This window comes from Pristiophorus japonicus, chromosome 6 (genome assembly GCF_044704955.1).
Source record: "Pristiophorus japonicus isolate sPriJap1 chromosome 6, sPriJap1.hap1, whole genome shotgun sequence".
In the NCBI taxonomy this organism is placed as follows: domain Eukaryota; kingdom Metazoa; phylum Chordata; class Chondrichthyes; family Pristiophoridae; genus Pristiophorus; species Pristiophorus japonicus.
The window spans coordinates 82,476,947-82,500,782 of NC_091982.1; the positions used below are offsets into that span (position 1 = coordinate 82,476,947).

Sequence of the window (23,836 nt, forward strand, 5' to 3'; positions counted from 1 at the left end):
CAACAACTGTACACAATACGCCAGGTGTGGTCTCACTAGGGCCCTATATAATGGTGAATATTGTATTCACTGCGAGTTGGGATTATTGTAGGTTTGTGTTGTAAAAAGTTTCAATTCACAAATTAAAAATGATGCATCTGGAGTTAAATTCCCAATGAAAGTAACTGGACCGTGTAAAGTTGGATTGAAGTCTCAACAACTTGGTGATTCATTTTTAGATTTGACATCTTTGTAACCCTTTCAGGATAAACCATTTTTAGCTTTAAAGCTATAAATACAGTGAGTTCCAAAATGCTAGAAAATGTACCAAATAAAATGTCAAGAATGAAAGCCATGCCTTCAGCCTCTCTAGAAAATAAATCTTGTGATTTCAGCGCTCACATCCCCTTTTGAATGACTTTTGAATCCATCACTGCTGCTATACTCTACTTGGTGTACTTTAGTTTTTTTCCCCAAGCTATACAAGTGATGGAATATTGAGTATACCATCAGCTTAAGTTGTGCTGAGCCATATTCAATCACACTTTTAGTGTAACTTTTCAACTTCATTGGTCATAAGACCTTTATTCAGGATTTATTTTGGGGGAGGCTAATTGGCCTGCTTTTCCTATTTTTTGAGTTAGGAATGTAACAGTTTTACAAATTAATTCTCACACAGATTTGGGAAACTATCCTTTTTACTCCCTGGGCAAGGACTGAAATTACACATTTGACTATAAGGCCCAATTGTAGTTACCTAGGGCCCAAGTTTCGAGCCGCGCATAGAACGGCGCAGTCCCGACCTGGACGCCCATTTTTCGCGCCCTGCAGGTCTTCTGGCCTTCGGCCCAGCGCAGCACGAGCTGTAGGGGGCAGAGCCAGGTCCCTGCGCTGAAAACAGTGCCGGGAACTCTGCACATGCGCGCAGAATCACGCAGCCCCTAGCCCTGGCCGAATGGCCTCACTGGGGCTGCATGCATAAGGCTCCTCCCACAGCCAGCTCCTGCTTCCTCCCGACCCGACTCGACTCCCACTTCCCGCCTCCGGACCGGACCCGACACCGACCTGACTCCCGCTTCCCCCCCGCCCCCAGACCCAACCCGACTCTCGTTCCCACCCCTCCCCCACCCCCGCCCCCGGACCCGACCCGACTCCCGCTCCCCCCCCCCCGCCCCCGGACTGGATCCGACCTGACCTCCCTCCCCCCGACCTGACCTCCCTCCCCCCGACCTGACCTCCCTCTCCCTCCCTCCCCCCGACCCAAACCGAACCGACCTCCCTCCCACCACCCCCCCGACCCGCGCTCCCCCCAACCCGACTCAACGCCACCTACCTGTAAATCTGGTGCTGGGGACGGGCCCTGCCCGAAGTCTCGGGCCCGGCCCGTTCAGCCTCCCTCCCCCTTCTCCTTTCCCCCCCTCTCAATCTCCTTCCCCCCTCAATCTCCTTCCCCCCCAATCTCCTCTCCCCCCCAATCTCCTTCCCCCCCAATCTCCTTCCCCCCCAATCTCCCCCCCCAATCTCCTTCCCCCCCAATCTCCTTCCCCCCAATCTCCTTCCCCCCCATCTCCTTCCCCCCATCTCCTTCCCCCCCATCTCCTCCCCCCATCTCCTTTCTCCCCTTTATCCCCTTCTCCCCCTCTACCCCCCTCCCCCTCCTCCATCCTCCCCCTTCTCCCCATCCCTCCCCCTTCTCCCCCATCCCTCCCCCTTCCCTCCCTCTGCTCCCCCCTCTCTCCCTCTACCCACCTCCTCCCCCTCCCCTCGCTGTCAGAAACACAGACACTGACAGACAGAGAATGAGAGATGCACACAGACAGACAGAGAGATAGAGACACTGACAGAGACACACTGAGTGGGGGGGGGGGAGGCATCCCATCACGCTGTTGCAGGGCTCCCGGTGCTGCAGGTGGTAAGTAGAAAATGTTTTATTTATTGATTTAAAAAAAATTATTTCTTATTAATTTTTTTTGATTGATTTATTGGTTGATTTATTGATGTATTTATCATTTATTATTGATGATGGCTCTTTATTTGTAAAACTGAAGTGTTTAATGTTTGTAAACTTCCCTTTAAACCCCCCCCCCCACCACTCCCTACGCCTGATTTGTAACCTACGCCTGATTTTCTAAAGTGTAGACAAGGTTTTTTCGAGCGTACAAAAATCTTCACTTACTCCATTCTAAGTTAGTTTGGAGTAAGTTTTCACTCACGAAACTTTGAAATCAGGCGTAAGTGGCCGGACACGCCCCCTTTTGAAAAAAAAAATTCTGTTCCAAAGTGAAACTGTTCTAACTGACTCGAACTGGAGCAAACTAAATGACGAGAATTCCGATTTCTAAGATGCTCCGTTCTACACCAGTTGCTCCTAAAAATCAGGAGCAAATCATGTGGAAACTTGGCGCCATAGTTACCACCCACATTAATGGTCTTTCTCAGTCTGCGAAGACATATTTTACAGCGAGAATTAACAGATAAACACATTATAATCTGCTCTGGCTCTGGTAGATTGTTCCTCAGTGAGGGTTCTAGAAAGGCTCAGATTAGAGGATGATTAATGTTTAGACTCTTTGGAGGCTGCTTAGATGCTGGATTTGAAGGAATGAAATGTTTATACACTGGTCAACCATCCAGTGTAAACAGCCTAGGGATCCAGCTGAGATTCTGAAATGACATTAAGGGTGCATCTGACGAGAAGAGGCTCATTCCGTTTAATGATCAAGTGTTAGAGATAGATCACACAGACTGTCAGATGTTTGAGGATCATTGCACGCACCCAGACAGGGCAAGAAACAAAGCTTTTTGCAAGCTCCACTCACGCATGGAGAAGGAAGAAGGAATGGAATAATGGTTGGTTTGGCCTTTGTGTGTCAGCCTTGGCTCAGTGTTCGCACTATTGCCTCTGAGGCAGAAGGTTCTGGATTCAAGCCCCGCTCCAGACACTTAGGGGCGATTTTGATCAAGGCCTTCGCCCGCCCAAAGTGCCGACGATGGCCGCTGAGGTACCAGACGATACTTTGGATGGGATATTCATCACTGAGGTCCCTCGAAGGTCAGCAGGCGGCAAATGGACAACATATGCCGCCAATTTGGACAGCAACGGGCGGGAGGTCTCATTCTCGGCGTCAGAGGCGCTTGCCGCCCAAGTGCCGCCGAGATTGGAGTCGGGCCCACAGAGGGTCGAACAGCTGAAAAGAAAAAACATCAGTAAAAAATAAAAAAAACTATCGGAAGACCTTCAGGGGACCCCATCCAGGGAAAAAAATATATAAAATGTTCACTAACCTTTTTTTCAGGATCTTCATACTCACTGTCGGGGACAGACCAGCCAGCAGCCAGGGGTCCACCCCTGTTCTGGCGCCGACTCCCGCCCACATCAATATGGCAGCTCGGCGGGCGGGAGGTCAGTTGCGCCACTCAGCCACCAGCGGGCAGTTCCTGGCGGTTCTCCCCTCCCGCCTCGAAAGTGGCACTGGGCGGATCTTCCAGAGGAATGTCAGCGGCAGTGAGCGGCAGTCAGCAACAGTGGCCGGTGAGTTGATAAATTTCGGCCCCTTGAGCTATAATATAGGCTGAAGCAGTACTGCATTATTGAAGGTCTCTCTCACATGGATATAAAAGAACCCATGGCACTATGTGAAGAAGAGCAATGGTGTTTGAGGGACCTTGCTGTGTACAAATTGACTGTTGTGTTTCCCTACATTACAACAGTGATTACACATCAAAAGTACTTAATTGGTTGTGAAGCATTTTAAGATGTTCTGAGATCATGTAGGTCACCATATAAATGCAAATTCTTTCACTTTATATTATACAATGTGCACAGGTTTACACTGCTCTGGCATTTATCCTGCCTCCTTTTTGTGGAGCGTGGAGGGAGGAAGAGTGATTTACAATTTGAATTATAAACAGAAATACTGGAAATCTCAGCAGGTCAGGCAACATCTGTGGAGAGAAACAGAGTTAACGTTTCAGGTCTGTGACCCTTTGTCAGAACCTTCGTCAGGTCACAGTCCTGAAATGTTAACTCTGTTTTTCTCTCCACAGATGCTGCCTGACCTGCTGAGATTTCCAGCATTTCTGTTTTTATTTTAGATTCCAGCATCCGCAGTATTTTGCTTTTGTATTACAATTTGAATGATCTGGCAGTGGATTGCCCCGATGCTGACCCATAGCCTGAGAAGCCAGTTATGTTTGATGCCGGTGTACATCACCAGAAGCACAATTTACATCAAAGTCAGTGCTGCCACCTGCGGGCAGCGTGGTAACATAAAGTACCATCCATGTACCATATTGCTGTTCTTTGTCTCCTTGTATCAGAAACATTAAACATTAACTAATAATCATAAGCAAATCATATAGAGGTATACAGAACATTGGATATACGCAGGCTGGAATCTAAATAAGGGGAGTGAATGGTTTATATAAAAGAATAATGGATCCCTGGGAATGTGCTATTGTAAACTCATTAAGGAGTTCAGGTGGACTAGATGCTCAACAGATTAGCATTTCACTCGAAACTCACCCAGAATCATGATATTCATCATAACAAAAATATATTCCAGTGAAAAAGAAGGGCGGCAAGAGAAGAGATAACCAGCCGTGGATAACCAAGGAAATAAAGGAAAGTATCAAATCAAAGACCAATGCGTATAAGGTGGCCAAGGTTAGTGGGAAACTAGAGGATTGGGAAAATTTTAAGCAACAGCAAAGAATGACTAAAAAAACAATAAAGAAAGGGAAGATAGATTATGAAGGTAAACTTGCGCAAAACATAAAAACAGATAGTAAAAGCTTTTACAGATATATAAAACGGAAAAGAGTGACTAAAGTAAATGTTGGTCCCTTAGAAGATGAAAAGGGGGATTTAATAATGGGAAATGTGGAAATGGCTGAGGCCTTAAACAATTATTTTGCTTCCATCTTCACAGTGGAAGACACTAAAACCATACCAAAAATTGCTGGTCATAGGAATGTGGGAAGGGAGGACCTTGAGATGATCACTATCACTAGGGAGGTAGTGCTGGACAGACTAATGGGACTGAAGGTAGACAAGTCCCCTGGTCCTGATGAAATGCATCCCAGGGTATTAAAAGAGATGGCGGAAGTTATAGCAGATGCATTTGTTATAATCTACCAAAATTCTCTGGACTCTGGGGAGGTACCAGCGGATTGGAAAGCAGCTAATGTAAAGCCTCTGTTTAAAAAAGGGGGCAAACAAAAGGCGGGTAACTATAGGCTGGTTAGTTTAACATCTGTAGAGGGGAAAATGCTTGAAGCTATTATTAAGGAAGAAATAGCGGGACATCTGGATAGGAATAGTGCAATCAAGCAGACGCAGCATGGATTCATGAAAGGGAAATCATGTTTAACTAACTTACTGGAATTCTTTGAGGATATAACGAGCATGGTGGATAGAGGTATACCGATGGATGTGGTGTATTTAGATTTCCAAAAGGCATTTGATAAGGTGCCACACAAAAGGTTACTGCAGAAGATAAAGGTACGCGGAGTCAGAGGAAATGTATTAGCATGGATAGAGAATTGGCTGGCGAACAGAAAGCAGAGAGTCGGGATAAATGGGTCCTTTTCCGGTTGGAAATCAGTGGTTAGTGGTGTGCCACAGGGATCAGTACTGGGACCACAACTGTTTACAATATACATAGATGACCTAGAAGAGGGGACAGAGTGTAGTGCAATAAAATTTGCAGATGACACAAAGATTAGTGGGAAAGCGGGTTGTGTAGAGGACTCAGAGAGGCTGCAAGGAGATTTGGATAGGTTAAGCGAATGGGCTAAGGTTTGGCAGATGGAATACAATGTCGGAAAGTGTGAGGTCATCCACCTTGGGAAAAAAAACAGTAAAAGGGAATATTATTTGAATGGGGAGAAATTACAACATGCTGTGGTGCAGAGGATCCTGGGGGTCCTTGTGCATGAATCCCAAAAGGTTAGTTTGCAGGTGCAGCAGGTAATCAGGAAGGCAAATGGAATGTTGGCCTTCATTGCGAAAGGGATGGAGTACAAAAGCAGGGAGGTGTTGCTGCAACTGTATAAGGTATTGGTAAGGCCGCACCTGGAGTACTGCGTGCAGTTTTGGTCACCTTACTTAAGGAAGGATATACTAGCTTTGGAAAGGGTACAGAGACGATTCACTAGGCTGATTCGAGAAATGAGGGGGTTACCTTATGATGATAGATTGAGTAGACTGGGTCTTTACTCCTTGGAGTTCAGAAGGATGAGGGGTGATCTTATAGAAACATTTAAAATCATGAAAGGGATAGACAAGATAGAGGCAGAGAGGTTGTTTCCATTGGTGGGGGAGACTAGAACTAGGGGGCACAGCCTCAAAATACGGAGGAGCCAATTTAAAACCGAGTTGAGAAAGAATTTCTTCTCCCAGAGGGTTGTGAATCTGTGGAATTATCTGCCCAAGGAAGCAGTTGAGGCTAACTCATTGAATGTTTTCAAGTCAAAGATAGATAGATTTTTAAGCAATAAGGGAATTAAGGGTTACGGGGAGAGGGCGGGTAAGTGGAGCTGAGTCCACGACCAGATCAGCCATGATCTTATTGAATGGCGGAGCAGGCTCGAGGGGCTAGATGGCCTACTCCTGTTCCTAATTCTTATGTTCTTATGTTCTTATGTTCTCTCTCTGCTAGCTGTATAAAGTGCAAAGCGAAATAGGTTTGGACAGACTCGACATAATTCTTAGTAGTTACAGGTCAACAGCACAATTTGACAATCTCAAAGAAATGAAAATATCATATTGGTGCATTTGTAATTCAAAGTATATGATGGGGTTGAGGAAAGTATTTACCTGGTGCTGTGCTGCAGGTTCCTGTTTGTTTTTTATCTGTGGGTGGAGTGTGGATAAATGACTGCTTGTGTCAGAATTGTGAAGTGAGATAAATTAGTGTCTCTTGCCATGGTAATGCTGGATTTGTGAGCCCAGGGCAGAACTAAAATTTGCCGTTTAAATTTGTAGCCTGTTTTTCTATTTGCTTATAACGTGCTGCATTAGTTATTAGTAAAGCAACTATTTGAACAGAAATAATGATCCCAACCCTGGCTCCGCTCTATCCTCCGTTTGCCTTGTGACTCAGCAAAAGATGAGAGCACTACTCTGACTTAGAGTTTGCCACCAGATTGTGCCGGTATGTGCCAAATTAATGTTGTGGTGAAACCCGTCCTTAATGGAACTATGGTAAAACTGTGGACCAGCAATGCACCTCAAGGTCACTCATTGCAGTTCGAAGGGAGGAAAGATCCTAGAAGGCCTCAGCATCATTATCAATCTCAGTGCAACACAGTTGTGACACACATGATGTTTTTGCAATATGGATCACAATAAATGTTTTTAAAAGGGCCGGTGGGGAATGCATCCTGACAACTGTATTACATAGTGCTGATGTTTGGCGAACAATATATGTGCCCTAAGTAGGAGAGACCTGCATGTGCTGCATTGCACATCAGTCCTGGAGATACTTGCAGTAACAAGAGATTATTTGAACTCCCACCTCCCCCCCACCCTCCTTTTAAACAGCAAATAGGCCCCTAATGCCCTCATTAATTGTATTTAACAGCTCTGTCCTAAGACCTGGGGTTTTGTCACAGATGGTGCCTAAACTTTCCTCTTCACGTTTTCTTTATCACCTTCTCTTCTAAATATCTCTCTCTTCCCACTGGGCTCCTGTTTATTCAACTGTGCTAAATTTCACACTGAACCCCCAGGGATGCAGAAAGGCAGCAGGAATTATTCATGAACTCCTTTCTCAAAGAAGTTATAAAATTCCGGTTCTGTAACTCACAGAGCTCAGAGCTAGCCAGAGATTAGCCTGCAGAGAGAAAGGGCTCAGAAAGGTTTGCAATAAACTTTTTTTGTTGTTGTTGAAAAGTTTGAGAAGTTGTACAGTTTTTAGTCAAGATCTGCTGCCAGTTATGGAAGTGGCTTTGTTGTCAGTTCAGAACCTGTGCTACAATCCAGTACGGGACATCAGACTCACACAAACCCAACAAATGTGCGAAAACCCAGCCAGGTAAGGTACACTTTTATACTCTGGAAAGGAAGGCCTTTGGGACAAGTTTCAGAGTCACTTTTCATTTTCATATGTTAAAATTCTTTCCTGTTAAATACCAGTTAAGAAGGGAATTTAATTAGAAAGCAGATTGCACTGTAAACAAAATTTATAAATGTCATTATATTTGAGTATTTTACTTTTTTGATTTGATCATTCAACAGTGACAGACTGTTTTTAGATTTTTATTAATAGTTTGTTGCACCTCGTAACTCCAACAATGTTCTTTAACCCACGCTTTCTGTGCAAGTTATATTACTGAAAGGCTACTGATGTTTTTTGTCCAATTTTGTCCCCTTCTTTGTTGATGTCAATGATTCTTTCCTGGGGTATTGTATATGGGTTCTGGTTGCACTCTGGTATCTAGTTCCAACTCATTTAATGTGTGAGCCTAAATAGTGATTGGCAGCAGGCTATTTGATCATGGTGGGAATCACAGCGGTGCCTAGTCCGCCCCTCACGTGACATCCAGAAGGGGGTCATTGGATCAAGAGTGAAAATCCTGGCTGATATTTTTAAATTGTATTAGTCAAAGCATTGCCCTTGCTCCTGAGTGTTTGTGAGTCTGGCACTTTCCTGCTCTGTAGAATCTTTCCCAGATCAGGAGGTGTATTTAACAAATGAACCCTCAGGGAAGGTCTATGCAGTTTTTTGATTAAATCTATTTAGCACAGATTTGAAACTTTCTTCAAAGGAAGTGTATTTAATTTGATTGCAGTATCATGAATTATGTGAATTTATCATGATGAAATATGATAGGAGCCTATTTACCATGTGAAATGACCAGAGTTTAAAAATATATTGGGAGTAGAACTTTGTGCGATAGTGTAAAATGGGTGATAGCGAGTTGGCAGCCTGTTTTACAGCTCTTCCGATTTTCATTTCCATTCACTTCAATTGACTTCAATGGAAATAAAAATTGGGAGAGATATAAAGTGGGTTGCTGACTTGCTATTGCCTGGTTTACACTATTGCACTAGTCAAAATCTACCCCATTGAATTTAAATGTGAATCTGGAGCTAACATTACCATTACTAAGCCCAGGCTACTGTTTCCCCAGTGATCCATGGAGTGTGGGATATGGTAACAGTGACCCCGGTAACAGTGACCTCGGTAACAGTGACCCTGGTAACAGTGACCTCGGTAACAGTGACCCTAGTAACAGCAAGGCAAGAGGATGGGGAGATTTGTTTTTAGCCAAACTACATTCTTAAGTCAAATATTCCTTAAATTGTATGCTCACAAGAATGCAGCTCTCCCATATTGTGTCCATGTATTTTTCCTCGGGAAATGCCACTTACAACATAGAGAATATTTCTGTGTTGTGAAGGCGAGATTTCCTCACTCTAGTTGCTTTGATCCTGCGATAATAGAGACAGAGGGCTGAACCATCTGTTTCTGCTCTTCCATTTGCTTTTAACACCAGTCCTTTCTCTATCCTTCTTACAGCTATTCACCTCTCTGGAGACCCTGGATAATGACAGCCAGAGACATGGACAGGCAGAGATGGAGAAGGCAAAACTCAGTAAGTGATTATTTAACCCTCTGGTAGAAATAAGTATTTATTTTGATTCCAAGCAAGAGAACAGATGATAGTAAACACAACAGTGCATTAGGTCTTAACAGCTGTAATAGCTACATCCCAGGTCCTGGCAGGAGAAGTAATTGTAATTCCACAGACTGGTCCTGGCAGGAGAAGTAATTGTAATTCTACAGACCAGGTCCTGGCAGGAGAAGTGATTGAAATAACTATGTTATTTCATATACTCCCATTGTATATTGCCCCAAACCGGTCCTTGACCTCTCCAGATCTCATTCCCGACTTACAGAATGTTTACTGTCAATTTATTACGTTCTGTTGCTTGTATGTAAACATAGCATGCAACAATGGTTATTAGCTTTTAAGAACTGAAACATCTGTGACAATAATTTAATACTGTAACAGTTCTGACTGTGTACATGTAACAAGTCATCAGGTGCATTCCCCCCAACCCCTCCCCCACCAGGGTGGCTAGCTGTCCCTCCCACGTATGGTACAATGGGCACAGATTGTATCTTGCCACATCTAAGGCAACATATTTGTGTCCTAGTGTGCTTTGCAATAGTGAAACACACCTAATCTGTCCATTATCCACACCCAGGGGCCGATTTTCAGTAAGGCCTCTGCCCACTCAAGTGCCGCCCAAAGTGCCGCCAATGGCCGCTGATATACCGGACGGTACTTTGAGCAGGATATTCAGGAAGAAGGTCCCTCAAAGATCGGCGGGCAGCAAATGGAAAACGTACGCCACCAATCTGGGTGCCAGTGGGCGAGAGGTCGCATTCTTGGCGGCAGAGGCACTTGGCGCCCAAGTGCCACCGAGGATGGAGTCGGGCCCACGGAGGGTCGAAGACCTGAAAAAAAAACAACAGCAAAAAATTTAAAAAGTATCCGAAGACCTTCAGGGGACCCCATACAGGTAAGTCGCTGTTGAAAAAAAGTATTTAAATATTCACTTACCTTTTTTTCAGGTTCTTCATACTCACCGTCGGGGACAGACCAGCCTGCAGCCAGCGGTCCACCCCCGTTCTGCCGCCGAGTCCCACCGACTCCCGCCCACAGGAATCTGGGAGCTCGGCGGGCGGGAGGTCAGTTGCACTACTCGGCCATCAGCTGACGTCAGCGAGCGGTTCCCGGCGGCTCTCTCCTCCCGCCCGCTCCAGGCCACCTCGAAAGTGGCACTGGGCGGATCTTCAGGAGGAATGTCGGCGGCAGTGGGCGGTGAGCTGCTGAAAATCGACCCCCAATCTTTCCATTATCAGTCTGCCCCTTATCCTGTGTGTAACACACCCAGTCTGTCCATTATCCTGTGTGTAACACACCCAGTCTGTCCATTATCCTGTGTGTAACCCCAGTCTGTCTATTATCCTGTGTGTAACACACCCAGTCTGTCCATTATCCTGTGTGTAACCCCAGTCTGTCCATTATCCTGTGTGTAACACACCCAGTCTGTCCATTATCCTGTGTGTAACCCCAGTCTGTCCATTATCCTGTGTGTAACCCCAGTCTGTCTATTATCCTGTGTGTAACCCCAGTCTGTCTATTATCCTGTGTGTAACACACCCAGTCTGTCCATTATCCTGTGTGTAACACACCCAGTCTGTCCATTATCCTGTGTGTAACACACCCAGTCTGTCCATTATCCTGTGTGTAACACACCCAGTCTGTCCATTATCCTGTGTGTAACACACCCAGTCTGTCCATTATCCTGTGTGTAACCCCAGTCTGTCCATTATCCTGTGTGTAACCCCAGTCTGTCTATTATCCTGTGTGTAACCCCAGTCTGTCTATTATCCTGTGTGTAACACACCCAGTCTGTCCATTATCCTGTGTGTAACACACCCAGTCTGTCCATTATCCTGTGTGTAACACACCCAGTCTGTCCATTATCCTGTGTGTAACACACCCAGTCTGTCCATTATCCTGTGTGTAACCCCAGTCTGTCCATTATCCTGGTGTAACACACCCAGTCTGTCCATTATCCTGTGTGTACCCCAGTCTGTCCATTATCCTGTGTGTAACCCCAGTCTGTCTATTATCCTGTGTGTAACCCCAGTCTGTCCATTATCCTGTGTGTAACCTCAGTCTGTCTATTATCCTGTGTGTAACACACCCAGTCTGTCCATTATCCTGTGTGTAACACACCCAGTCTGTCCATTATCCTGTGTGTAACCCCAGTCTGTCTATTATCCTGTGTGTAACACACCCAGCCTGTCCATTATCCTGTATGTAACCCCAGTCTGTCCATTATCCTGTGTGTAATCCCAGTCTGTCCATTATCTTGTAACACATTCAATCTGTCCATTATCCTGTGTGTAACCCCGGTCTGTCCATTATCCTGTGTGTAACCCCAGTCTGTCCATTATCCTGTGTGTAACACACTGTGCACTAGTCTGGCTGTAACACCCACTGGACAATGCAAATAATGCATTTAAGCCTGTAATTATCCTGTATAAACGCACTGCAGTTTTTCCATGATCGTGGTTAAAGCACACCCAGTCTTTGCATTTTCTTGTGTGTAAGACAGTCTAGCCAGTGTAATATAGTGTAAATAACACCAGCCTGTGCATTATTTAAACTTGCCTTTGGAGAACCCTGGGCATAAAGCTGGGGTTGCAGATTGACCAATCGTAATGAATTAGACGGTTTCTATAATGCGGCTGATCTGCAACGCCAGCTTTACGCTCGAGCAATAAGTTACTCCTGGCTGTCCTCTGTTCCACCTAATATATCTTTGGAACAGATAGACTGTTATGCTGACAGTGCAAAGCAACAAAGCAAAGATCCCTTGGGGCGCTGATTCCGGTCCTTTGTGCTGCCAATTATCTATTAGATAAAATATGGATCATATCAAAACATTATTTTAGTGACTACAGTTATTTCTGGAATACTCCAGTCCTGATCTTTGCTGAAATGTTTCAAACTATACCCAATGGAGACCGTGAAGTGCTGGGATTAACACTGGGGAACAGATGGCTAAAGGGGCACAATGCCAGAGCCAGGGAATGGTGTGGAATTCACACCCTAAACTGCAGCCAGGATTTGTGATGTCTGAGGCTGAGGAATCTCTTCAGTTGTGTCCAACACGACAGCTGCATATACCTTTTGTGGCCCAGGAAGGCTGGGTCGCGGGAGGACGATAGACTTGTGCCGTTCTCTTGTATTTACACCTAAAGTGTGCAGCGGGTCGCCCTGTAGACACACAGAGAACTTCGTCCAGTTAGTTTGCCTGTGCGCACACAATTGCTATGACGATTTGTCCAGTGCACATTGGTGTCATGATTTCAGCAACAAGTGATGTTGCGATGCCCAAAACGGCGAGGGATTTTTTCTGCAGCCATCCTGTCCTGGGAACTCAATTCTGTTCTTTCCTTTTGTTTAAATGAAGATATTTTGAAAGTTTTAAAGAGCCCTCTCCCTTCCTCCCTATTAGGTTAGAACTTAACTGCTGTTTATTAAGATGCAATGTGTTAATGTAACTTACACGATTAATGGAAAGAAAATAAATAACTTGCATTTATATAATGTCTTTCATGACCTCAGGACATCCCAAAGCACTTTACAGCCAATGAAGTACTTTTGAAGTGTAGTCACTGTTGTATTGTAGGAAACGTGGCAGCCATTTGCGCACAGCAAGCTCCCAACAAACAGCAATGAGATAATGACCAGATAATCTGTTTTAATAGTGTTGATTGAGAGAGAAATATTGGTCAGGACACCGGGGAGAACTCCCCAGCTCTTTTTTGAAATACCAGCATTACGGGACTGGAGCTGACAGATGTGTGTGTGTGTGTGTGTTTGTGGAGGTTTGGGATAGGGGAATATAGCAAAAGATAGGACCCTAATTGTTGCCAATGGCAGAATGTGGAAGAAGATGGTACAAATAACATCAGAGGGATATTTATTCCTCCTGTAAAGGGCTCCTTCCTGTATCTGTGCTTCCTTGTTAACATTGTGCAACTGTATCTACTAGTCACTCTTTAAAAAGGGGTTCAGATGGCAAAATTTCCCCAAAAGGTCTTTTTACGTATTAAGAAATATAGTTATAACCAGTAAAGCATTATTGTGCCTGGGTTTTAAATTCCCATCCTTCCATGGCCTCGCCCCTCCCTATCTCTAATTTCCTCCAGCCCTACAACTCTCCAAAATGTCTGCACTTCAATTCTGGCCTCTTGCGCATCCCCAATTTTAATCGCTCAAACATTGGTGGCTGTGCTTTCAGCTGCTGAGGCCCTATGCTCTGGAATTCCCTCCGTAAACCTCTCAACCTCTCTACCTCTCTTTCCTCCTTTAATGCATTCCCTAAAACCTACCTCTTTGACCAAGCTTCTGCCCCAATATCCCCTTATGTGGGTTGGTGTCAAATTCTATTGATAACGCTCCTGTGAAGCACCCTTGGGAAATTTTACTATGTTAAAGGCACTATATAAATTCAAGTTGCTGTTGTTGGGTGTAATTACACTGTGAAAAACTTACCTTGTTCATTTGTAAAATAATTGAATTGCCATTTTTAAAATTTTCTAAAATAGAAACAGAATGTTAGGTAGGTTTTTATTTTCTGCTGATTTGACATATTTCTGTATTATCTTTTTTCAACAGCCTCACATGGGACCAACCACCGATGAGATTGCAAGAGAGATCGTACCTTCTTTATTTACTCACCCTGTCAGGTAAAGGCAAACTCAATGTTGCAAGTTTAGAGTCTGCCTTAGATATTCTCTTGGATAGAGCAATGCTAGTCAATCCCATAAGTGGTCCAAGCATCATATATTTAGAGGTGTGCCAGTACTACCTTATATGTAACTATACAGTAACATAACCCAAGGGCTTAAGAATGGTAATCCCTTGTGATCTGAACTGCATAGTGTATTTTTCACATGTGCCCACATGTGAGCTTCCCCATTTCATTTCCAAAAGCAGCCTGAAACACTTGGTGAAATCGAGGCCGTACATGAATCATTAAGCTGTTTTATTTCACAGATAGCAAATGAATATAAAGAGTAACAGGCAAAACAAATTTAATTTAGGCAGAGTCAACACGGTTTTAATGGAAGGGAAATCATGTTTAACAAATCTATTAGAGTTCTTTGAGGGTGTAACTGATACGGTAGACAAGGGAGAACCAGTGGATGTAGTATATTTGGATATTTTGGGTGTTAAAATATACTGGACAAGTAGACAAAAACCCTGCTCCTAATGACAACACAGCAGAATTGAGACATTTTTATACAGGGAAAAAGGAAGTAAAAATTGCTGGGAGGTGCATAGTTGGAGGGAATCAGCATGGCTCACAGCACAGGGATAAAAGAATACAAATCTTAAATTGAGCTAAACATTGATCAAAAGTTGTGGGACATAGCAGTTCTACCTATTATCTCTTTCTTTTCCTTCTAATTGTGGACATTAAAGCAACAATAGAAAAGCAGGAAACTGTTAACAACATTGATTGTGTTGACAGTGTATTATTTTATGGGTAGAAAAAGTTCAAGGAATTTGCTTGTCATTTTTTGGACTCAGTAATTTTCTCCAATATAAAAGCTATTTTGTTACGTGTTTAGAAACAGGGAGGAAAAATCCTTTCCTTTTGATCCATTTGAAGATATTGCACAGACTCTAATTATTAACTATTTAATCCATCAGTGAGAAGGTGAGTTTTGGAGAGGAGATAAATTTGAGCTTTTTTTGATTTTTCTACAGGCTGATGTGGCCCAGGAGTAAATGCTTTGACTACCTGTACAGTGAAGGACAGGAGCTTTTGGCAGCATTCCCTGTGCAAGCCACAATCAGCTTCTACATCGAATCAGACAGCGAGGATGAAGATGAGGAATTTGACGAGGAAGATGAATTAGAAGAAGAATCAGCCATAGTAGAGAGTGTGTTGGAGAAAAAAACAGAGCAGGGAAGTCCAGAGCTGTAACAAATGATGGATTAAGACAGACCGACATATTGGCTGGAATTTTCCTTACCTTGGCGGGTCCGGTGTGACCGCTGCCCATAGCAGGTCGCAACCCCGCTGCTGGCTCCATCCCTCTGTACAAAATGTACTTACCTTGATGGGGCCTATTAAGCCCATCCAGCGCGTTACCCAGACAATGAGATGGAGCGGATCTGGTGACATCATTCATGATGCATTTTAAGCCGGGATCCTTAAAGGGACTCTGGCCACATTAAATTTTAAGTTCCATCTAACATAGCAGGTGTTGAATCTTTACTGTTCAATCATATAATAAAAGTTATATATGAGTGACAAAGAAATATTTAAATAAAATTATCATTAAGTAATATGACTCCATCTATAAACACGATCAAGAACATAATTTAAAAAGTACATTAATTGTGAAGTTATTGGTGCTTTAGTCACAAATCTATAGACTTTTGTATCAGTAACTGGTACAAATAAAAGATGTGTGTGTATAGGTAAGACATAAAATGAAGCAGATTTTAAATATAATTTTAAAAGGGTGGATTTACAATCTTATGCAAGTTGAGCGGAAGAGCTGCGGAATCCATGGCAAACAGTGTAAATGGCGCTTACAATGCGTTTCTAGGATTTCTGCAGCTCCTCCATTGAAGTTAACAATAGACAAGTGAGAGAATCTTCACAGAAATTCGCCCTAAAGTCTCAGTCTGAAAAATTACATTAAAACTATTCAGGGACTGAAAGCAAATTGAACCAGTGGAATGAGTGATGAGGATGAAATTGTTACGGTTGATGACTTGATTTAATGAGTAGCTGGACAATCACAGCATACTGTGAAAAAAACCTGACCAGAAACAACACAAAAATGTATTCAATTGGTATGTGTCATTATTTATAGTGCAGACCAATTCACTGCAATTACTGTTCAGTTGGAAGGCAGCAGCCGAGAATGGACAGTGAAAAATTAACATTTACTAATAGCTTTTCAAGTAGTACAGAATCTCCATCAATCTGTTAGCTGATGTAATCAACATTTTTATTTTGGTTTGTTTTCGTGCTGTCAAGTAATCAGCTGGAGCAATGGGCACATAATTCATGCCTCAGGTTGACAGACATGGTTCCTGAGCTGTGTGAATCCCGTGGCCATGCAGGGAAATTTAAAAAGTAGGGGGTAAAGGCTTTTAAGTGCCTGTAAAGTACCACATAGTGATTTCAATTGGGTCCCCCACCATTGCAGGTTGGGTTGGCTCCATGCTGATTGACGCGGCCGTGGGAAAGGCACATGGGAGCTGTCAAAAACTCAACTTTTCCACCTGACCCATCACCAATTGTACCCGCTACCACCACGGAAAATTCAGCCCATTATGTTAAGTCCCAACAACACTCAGCTGTTCAATTATACAATTGTATCTTTAACTTATAAGCATCTCAGGAGTCCGAGGTGGATATTTTTGCAATGTTTGTACATACTGTAGAGATTTTTTTATTATTAAAAGGATTTTTTTTACATTAAAAAGGTGTTTGTGTGTCTGAATAGGTCATGTTGTAGATAGAAAATAAAAATGATCAAAGATCTCAAAATTTGATACTAAGCTTGGATCAGGGAGGAGGAGAGGAAACTGAGTCAGAGTCAGGGAAGGGTAAGGCCAGATCACAAAACAATAGAGGGATCTGACTCCAGATTAGGGAAGAACAGTGCTAAGTAACCCAGGACCAAGTGTCGGCAGAATGGGCAGTCTTTTAGCTTTAGGCACTGAAGGCACATATCGTAGACTCACATGACAGATGGCTGCAGGAAGCTGTTGACGAACATGTCCAAGCTGGATGCAGACGATGGGAATATTCACTCCAGCTGCCTGCCTCTACATCTAGGCTGACACTCCAGTGCAGTGCTGAGGGAAGAGCAGGGGAGTTTCGAAGAAGAGCAGGGGAGTTATCCCCAATGTCCTGGCGAATATTTATCCCTCAATCAACATAACAATAAAAACAGATTATCTGGTCATTATCACATTGCTGTTGGTGGGAGCTTGCTGTGCGCAAGTTGGCTGCCGCATTTCCCACATTACAACAGTGACTGCAGTCCAAAAATATTTCATTGGCTGTAAAGCGCTTTGAGACGTCCAGTGGTCATGAAAGGCACTATATAAATGCAAGTCTTTCTTTTTTCCGTGGCTATGTTTGTGCCTGGGTTCACCTGGAGAAAGAGCACGCAGTCTTCGCTGATGCACTTGAGGCCTTCCGCGACTGGTGGGCATTGCAGGGACTGGAGTGCATAATTCATCAGAAAATAATATTAAGATTTGATAAGTTTTCTTTTGTTTTTTATTATAATTTTTATTGCTCATGCTCCTTTAAAAAGAGGGCACTTTTGTTAATCTCAGTCATCCTCATAGGCAGTTAGAAGAGTAGGATGCTGCTGGCAGAGTGATGCAGTTTGGGGAACAATAGCAGAGTTTTACAAGGATGTAAAGTCTCATCTATTTTATATTCTGCGGTGTTATGAGCAATGCTAGCTCTTATATCATGGTGATCCTTCCGTTCACTTTATCAGAAGTTTTATTGATAAAACTGATCTCTAAATGTGGTGGAATCAGCCAAGCATTTTCCCAAGAAGTCATCAAACCGAGCTGATTTGGATAATTGGCACAGTGCTTCTGAAAACAATCTTTTATTCTGTAAGGATCAAAGGTCATTAAACACACAAGAATGTGAACTTCCTCTAATGGCTCAGAGTTTGATTTTTGGGTGACCAATTGCAATGGGCAGGAAGTGGATGGTGCAAACTTCCCAACCAACCTGATGGAATCAGTCTGAGGCCTAACCAATTAAATAGTCACAACTCTATTCCATACCGTCAGCCAGCACATTTCCAGCAGCTCGTCCATCGGAGAGGTGACAAAATCCCGTGGCTCCAGCATGGAGCCCAGACATGCAGATGAGTTAAATGGCATAGACTGGGGTGGCAATGCTAGGAGTGGCACACAGCTAGGTTACCATGCTGTATTAAATTAATTATTTGGGTTTTCATCTAATGAATCACCTAAGCCACAATTCTTTGGAAAATCTATACTGTAGCAATGGCGCATGCTGTAGATGCACCATTACTATGCCGCAAATCTTTCAGCAAATTCTGGCCCAATGTTTTGTAGTTTTATACCACTGTATTTAGGATCTTTGATTTAACAATTTAAATTATGCATTGATTTTATTTATGTTTGTAAATAGAACCATGTAGGTTTACAGCACAGAAGGAGGCCATTCCGCCCATTGTGCCTGTGCTGGCTCTTTTCTAGACCAATCCAAAAGTAATCCTACCACCCTGTTCTCTCCCGCTAGCCCTGTATTGTCCTCTGTCTCAAATATTTATCCAATTTTCTCTTAAAAAGATGCATGGTTTCTGCTTCAACCAGTCCCTGTGATAAAGCATCCATGCTTCAATGACATAGTGAATCAAGAAATTTAATCTAACCTCTTTCCTCATTGCTTTGGTGAAAATTTAAATTGATGAGCAGTTGTTACTGACTCCTCATCCAGAGAAAATAGTCTTTCTCTATTCACTCTATCAAAACCCTTCATGATTTAAAAAAGAACTGTATTAAGTCCCTTCTCCACTCCAATGGAAATAGTCTTATTGTCTCTCACGTAGTTATTTGCCCCACTTCCCCAGAACTAAATTAAAAAATGCTTTTAATGTGTTAAGAAATCTTAAAAAACCCTACCCCAGGTGAATAAATATCCAAAATTCATTGACTCTGAAGCCTTTATATTTTGCAATACGCACTTGTGGAATGTTGATTCTTGTAAGTCCTTCCAATGATGTTTTGCATATTACATTACATAGAATAGTTCATAAAGCTTTTGTGTTCTGCAAAGACATCAAAAGTAGCCTTTGTTTATATTGTAAATGTTAATGTTAACAAAGTACTGTATAGGCTAAGTCTCAGGTCAGGATCAACTTTACTGTCTGGGTCTCATTATTCCCAACCAATCCTATAACTGTGTGAGAATCCCTTATTGGATGCTGTGCAGGTGCCTATAAATTACACAAAGCAAACACTTCCACAGTAACTATGGCAATAATGCTGCCTTCTTCTCAGGAAGAATCCATTCATGTGGGGGGGGGGGGGGGGGTTGGGGGTGGGGAGAGAGGACTGTATGAAAAGTAAACATTCAAGTTCATAATGCTTTGGAATAAAAGATTTATTTATATAATTATTTTTAAAAAGCTGTACATTGATTTGATTAATTAAAAAAAAGTAATAATAAAAAAAAGACAGTTTTGTTAACTTAGAGAGCTCCCTTCTCCCACGTTGCCCCCACATACACGCAAAGGCCCCAAATGACCACAGAGGCAGGCAAAGGCCGTTTGGACTAAATGCAAATAAGGCATGTTCATTTTTATTAATGTTAATTTTTGACCAGCATAAGCACCAGCAGATGATTAATCGCATTTTTGCTGAGCCCCAGTTCAGACAGGGGACAGGTCTGAGGTGAGTCAGGGGTGAAATCATGACTTGAGTTCTGATGGTTGCTTGTTGTTAATTAAAATTAATTGAATATCCTATTAACCTTAATAACCATGGCATAAGACATGGAACTAAGTTAAAACAAAACAGACTTTGTTTTGAAAAAAAATGAATCTGTTGTCCAGTCTACATTTTAGAAAGTGTCCAAACAGCCCATTCAAAAAACAGACTGTTAATCCAAAATTGGATGAATGTTATCCTTAGAGGAAACTTGTCAAGATGGTTTCCTTGAGAGAGAGAAAAAATGTTTCAGAAAGGAATCATAGGCAAGTACAACCTAGCAAGAAAAGGGATAGACTGCATGGCTGGTTTGTGCCTGTAGCAATAACTTCAGACATGAGCTCTTGCATTGGTTGGTAAGAGCCTTTGATGGTACCAGTATTAAACCTATACCAGCAGGAAATGAACAAAATGCAGTTGCCAGGAACTTTGCTAACCTTCCGCTGAATTTACGGTGGCCAATTGGGAGAATCCCCGAGGAAATACCGAGCAATAGTGCCCAAATAGATCACTGAATTCTGGCATTAGATTGTAATGTAATTCAGCTCAAGGGATCAAACATGAAGGATAGAAGGGCAGGAATTGGTTCATAAACAAAAATAGAAAGAGATTTTATGCAGTGATAGTCACTGCCAGAGGGAACTGGAGCCTGAACTTGGGTTTGCATGATTTGGTTGGTTTCATCTCCACATCAAGGCTGAAATAAAATGCACGTTCAACATGTGCAAAGTTTCAGAAGGCTGGGACCAAAAATCAACAGCCCTCTTGGTGCACTCCAACTGTAACTCCAGTGGGAGTGTGGAGGAAGGGCTGCAAATCAGGATGGGTCCTGAATTCGCTGAATCCTGGCTTTGTGGAGAAAGGACCTCCATTAAGCTCAAGCAAGGCTATTATGCACAAAGGGGCAGGGTTTGGATGTGTCGACTCTCCACACTGGAAGTTCCTGGGTCCCCAGCATAGCAGAAGTCTGGTAGAGTGTTATCAGCTATTGCGCTTAGTGAGAGCAGGTGCTAAAAGATGTATGTGTGGACCACTACTTGTCATGGACCTCCGAATATCGAAGATTTATTTCACTTATTTTTTTTGGCTTCCTCACAAAAGTCCCAAGGGTGTCGAGAGGTACCTGTGACAGTGGGGATCAGGATGGGATAGCACACCCAGTATTCTCCCAGACTGGCCTTTTGTGCTGGGGTATGTGACTTCCTGGGGAAGGCAGGCACCTGAGATGGGCTGTTTGTTACTTGTATGGTAATTACAGGACCTCCTCCTAATCCCTCGAACTGTGAGATGCACTCCTCATAGATATTCAGCCCCACTGAGTGCCTGATGTTGCTGAATAAGATATACAGGCAACTCTCGATTATCCGCACACGGATATAACAGGAAACTGTTGTAATGGCATTTAAAATTCCGTGTGTGTGATGTCACTTTGAAACTCTGATGTTCCTTTCGAATGTTGCCTGTTGAGCCTTGCTTTTAAGTGCTCTGCCTTGCCTCAGTTCCCGCTGCTGCTCGCACACAGGTCCACTGCCTCTCATAATTCATTAAAATGCCATGAACAGTTACAGGAAGTAATCAACAAGCCTAATGGTCTTTAGATCTAGAGGACTAGAATTCAAGGATTAGAAGATACGCTACAGCTATTGGTTAGAGCACACCTGCAGTACTGTAAGCATTAACTGTCATGTCAATTCGATCTAACGGAGAAATCGTTTACCCGGCATAGCCCAATCCCCGAGGGACCCGGATAATCGAGAGTTGCCAACTAATGCCTACAGAGAAAAAACCCAATTATTTTGAGGATCATAGACATTATTGTAAATCTCTAAAAGAAAATTATTGGGTAAATCTTCTGCTTGTGAACTCTCAGTGCAGAAGCTCACTCACTGAGTGCAGATCAGGAAACAGCATGTGCCCAGCCCACGATTCTCTGTCTATTCCACTCATGTTCCCAATATGCATTACCCGCAGGTGATGCTCCGTGCTGGGAGTGCACAAGCAGAACATGTACCTTTATATTGTCAATCATTAGTGAATAGAATTCAAGAGTCAATACAAGTGAGTGATTTGAATGATTACGAGAGTAGAGATTAGTAGGCAGTAGAAGCGAATGCTCCTGAAATGATTTCAAATCAATTAAAATGCTACTGTTCAAATCGAAAATCATCTTGCTTTTGTGCCACTTCCTAATTGCTGTATTGAAAGTTCAGTGCATCTGTCTTTTCAATTCTGGAATAAGGGACTGAGCTTAATAGATGAGCCACAGTGAAGTGTTTTAAATTAGTTTAACATCCCCCATCCCATTTGTAGATAAATTAATCATTATAACCAAAATGCCATTAACGAGTTTAGCTGTTGAAATGACAATTTTTTGGCATTTGCTTAGCTCTTGGGTGGCACTGTTCCATATCTCAGGCAGTGCTGGAAGGTTGCCATGATTCTCTTGGGATCATTGACAACCTAAAGTTGACTTCCTTGGTCTCAAATACCTAGGCAACCTTTCCTGAACTGGCTGAGTTTTGAGTTGTTTGCCGACGGAAGCGTTGGAATTATTGTCATGGATGTTTATGATTATTTATGTCACACAGTAATTTGGCTTTAATAAGGTGAGGGGAAATAAATGTTAGGGAATGGAATACCTTTATGCTTTTAACAGCTAGTTAGTATCAAGCTTAAGTATAGAGAGTACAGATTAAATGAACATTAAAATTCCCTCTATATGGTACTAGCAAGCACACAGATATAACAAGGATTAGATGCAATGTGCAGTTTTCTCTAAGATGCCCTATGAAGTACTTCCAGGTCACGTGTAACAAAATGAGATAAAGTAAAGTTTCCTCTGCACTGCCACATCAAGTACTCCCAGGACAGATATAGCAGGAATTACAGGCAGAGTTAAGCTCTGTCCACTTAGCCACAACAATCAGTGTTAATGTTAGGTTAAGATTCTGGCTCTTTACTACACCATTGTGACAATTCAATTTTTGAAAGCTGCCATTTTCGAGCTTCTTTGCTTTGTATTTTATGCCCATTTTATGTTGAATTTTGGGTAGTTTTACAATGTAGACAAGCTTCCAATAGAAATTGGAATGATGTTTTCCCAAGTTCCCAATTGAAAGCTGTAAGGATCCTTGAGGTAATACATTTCCCAAACTCAATACCTCATGGATCCTTACTGCTTTCAGTTGGGCTGCATCCGCGAAGACGCCGAACACCACGAGTCTCTGCGCCGGGAGCAAGCGGAAGCCAAGCGCAAACAGCGGAAGGAGCGCAAGACAACCCAAGCACCCCACCCACCCATCTCTTCAACCACCCTCTGCCCCACCTGTGACAGAGACTGTAGGTCCCGCATTGGACTCATCAGTCACTGAGAACTCATTTTAGTGTGGATGTAAATCATCCTCAACTCTGAGGGACTGACTAAGAAGAAAATTGGAATCCAAGTTGCATGTGTGGAAGGGCAGTCTCACTTAGCTACTCCACAACAGAAAATATTCGCTACCATGTTAATTATATTACATTAGTTTTCCCTATTTATGTGGTTTGCGCAGTCATCAGGAAATGGTTTGTTCTCCAAATGTTTTCTCTGTAATTTTTCAAAATCATTTGCTTTCAATCCAGTGAGCTGAACTTTTCAAATTTGGTTATTTCAGTGCACTTGAGAATGCATTCAAAGTATGTTCAGTAAGAATAATTACAATTAAAAATGAAAGATATAGAATCAAAAGGTCACTATATGAATTGATTCATCTTATTCATGATATTCCAAAAATAGTAACACATCCTTTACATT

General features: G+C 42.8%; 1 protein-coding gene across 3 annotated transcripts; it reads left to right on the forward strand.

The window, feature by feature from the left end:
• The first annotated feature begins 9,251 nt into the window (after positions 1-9,251).
• Positions 9,252-16,987, forward strand: LOC139265178 (protein ripply1-like). 3 transcript variants are annotated; one of them, XM_070882102.1, is made up of 4 exons: positions 9,252-9,582; positions 10,569-10,685; positions 14,197-14,267; positions 15,295-16,987. In XM_070882102.1, the coding sequence occupies exons 1-4, from the start codon at positions 9,535-9,537 to the stop codon at positions 15,512-15,514; spliced, it is 456 nt and encodes a 151-aa protein (XP_070738203.1). In that variant the 5' UTR covers positions 9,252-9,534; the 3' UTR covers positions 15,515-16,987. The 3 variants fall into 3 exon arrangements, with proteins under 3 accessions (XP_070738203.1, XP_070738205.1, XP_070738202.1); XM_070882104.1 differs by lacking the exon at positions 10,569-10,685; XM_070882101.1 differs by lacking the exons at positions 9,252-9,582; positions 10,569-10,685 and adding an exon at positions 10,142-10,516.
• The last annotated feature ends 6,849 nt before the right edge of the window (positions 16,988-23,836 follow it).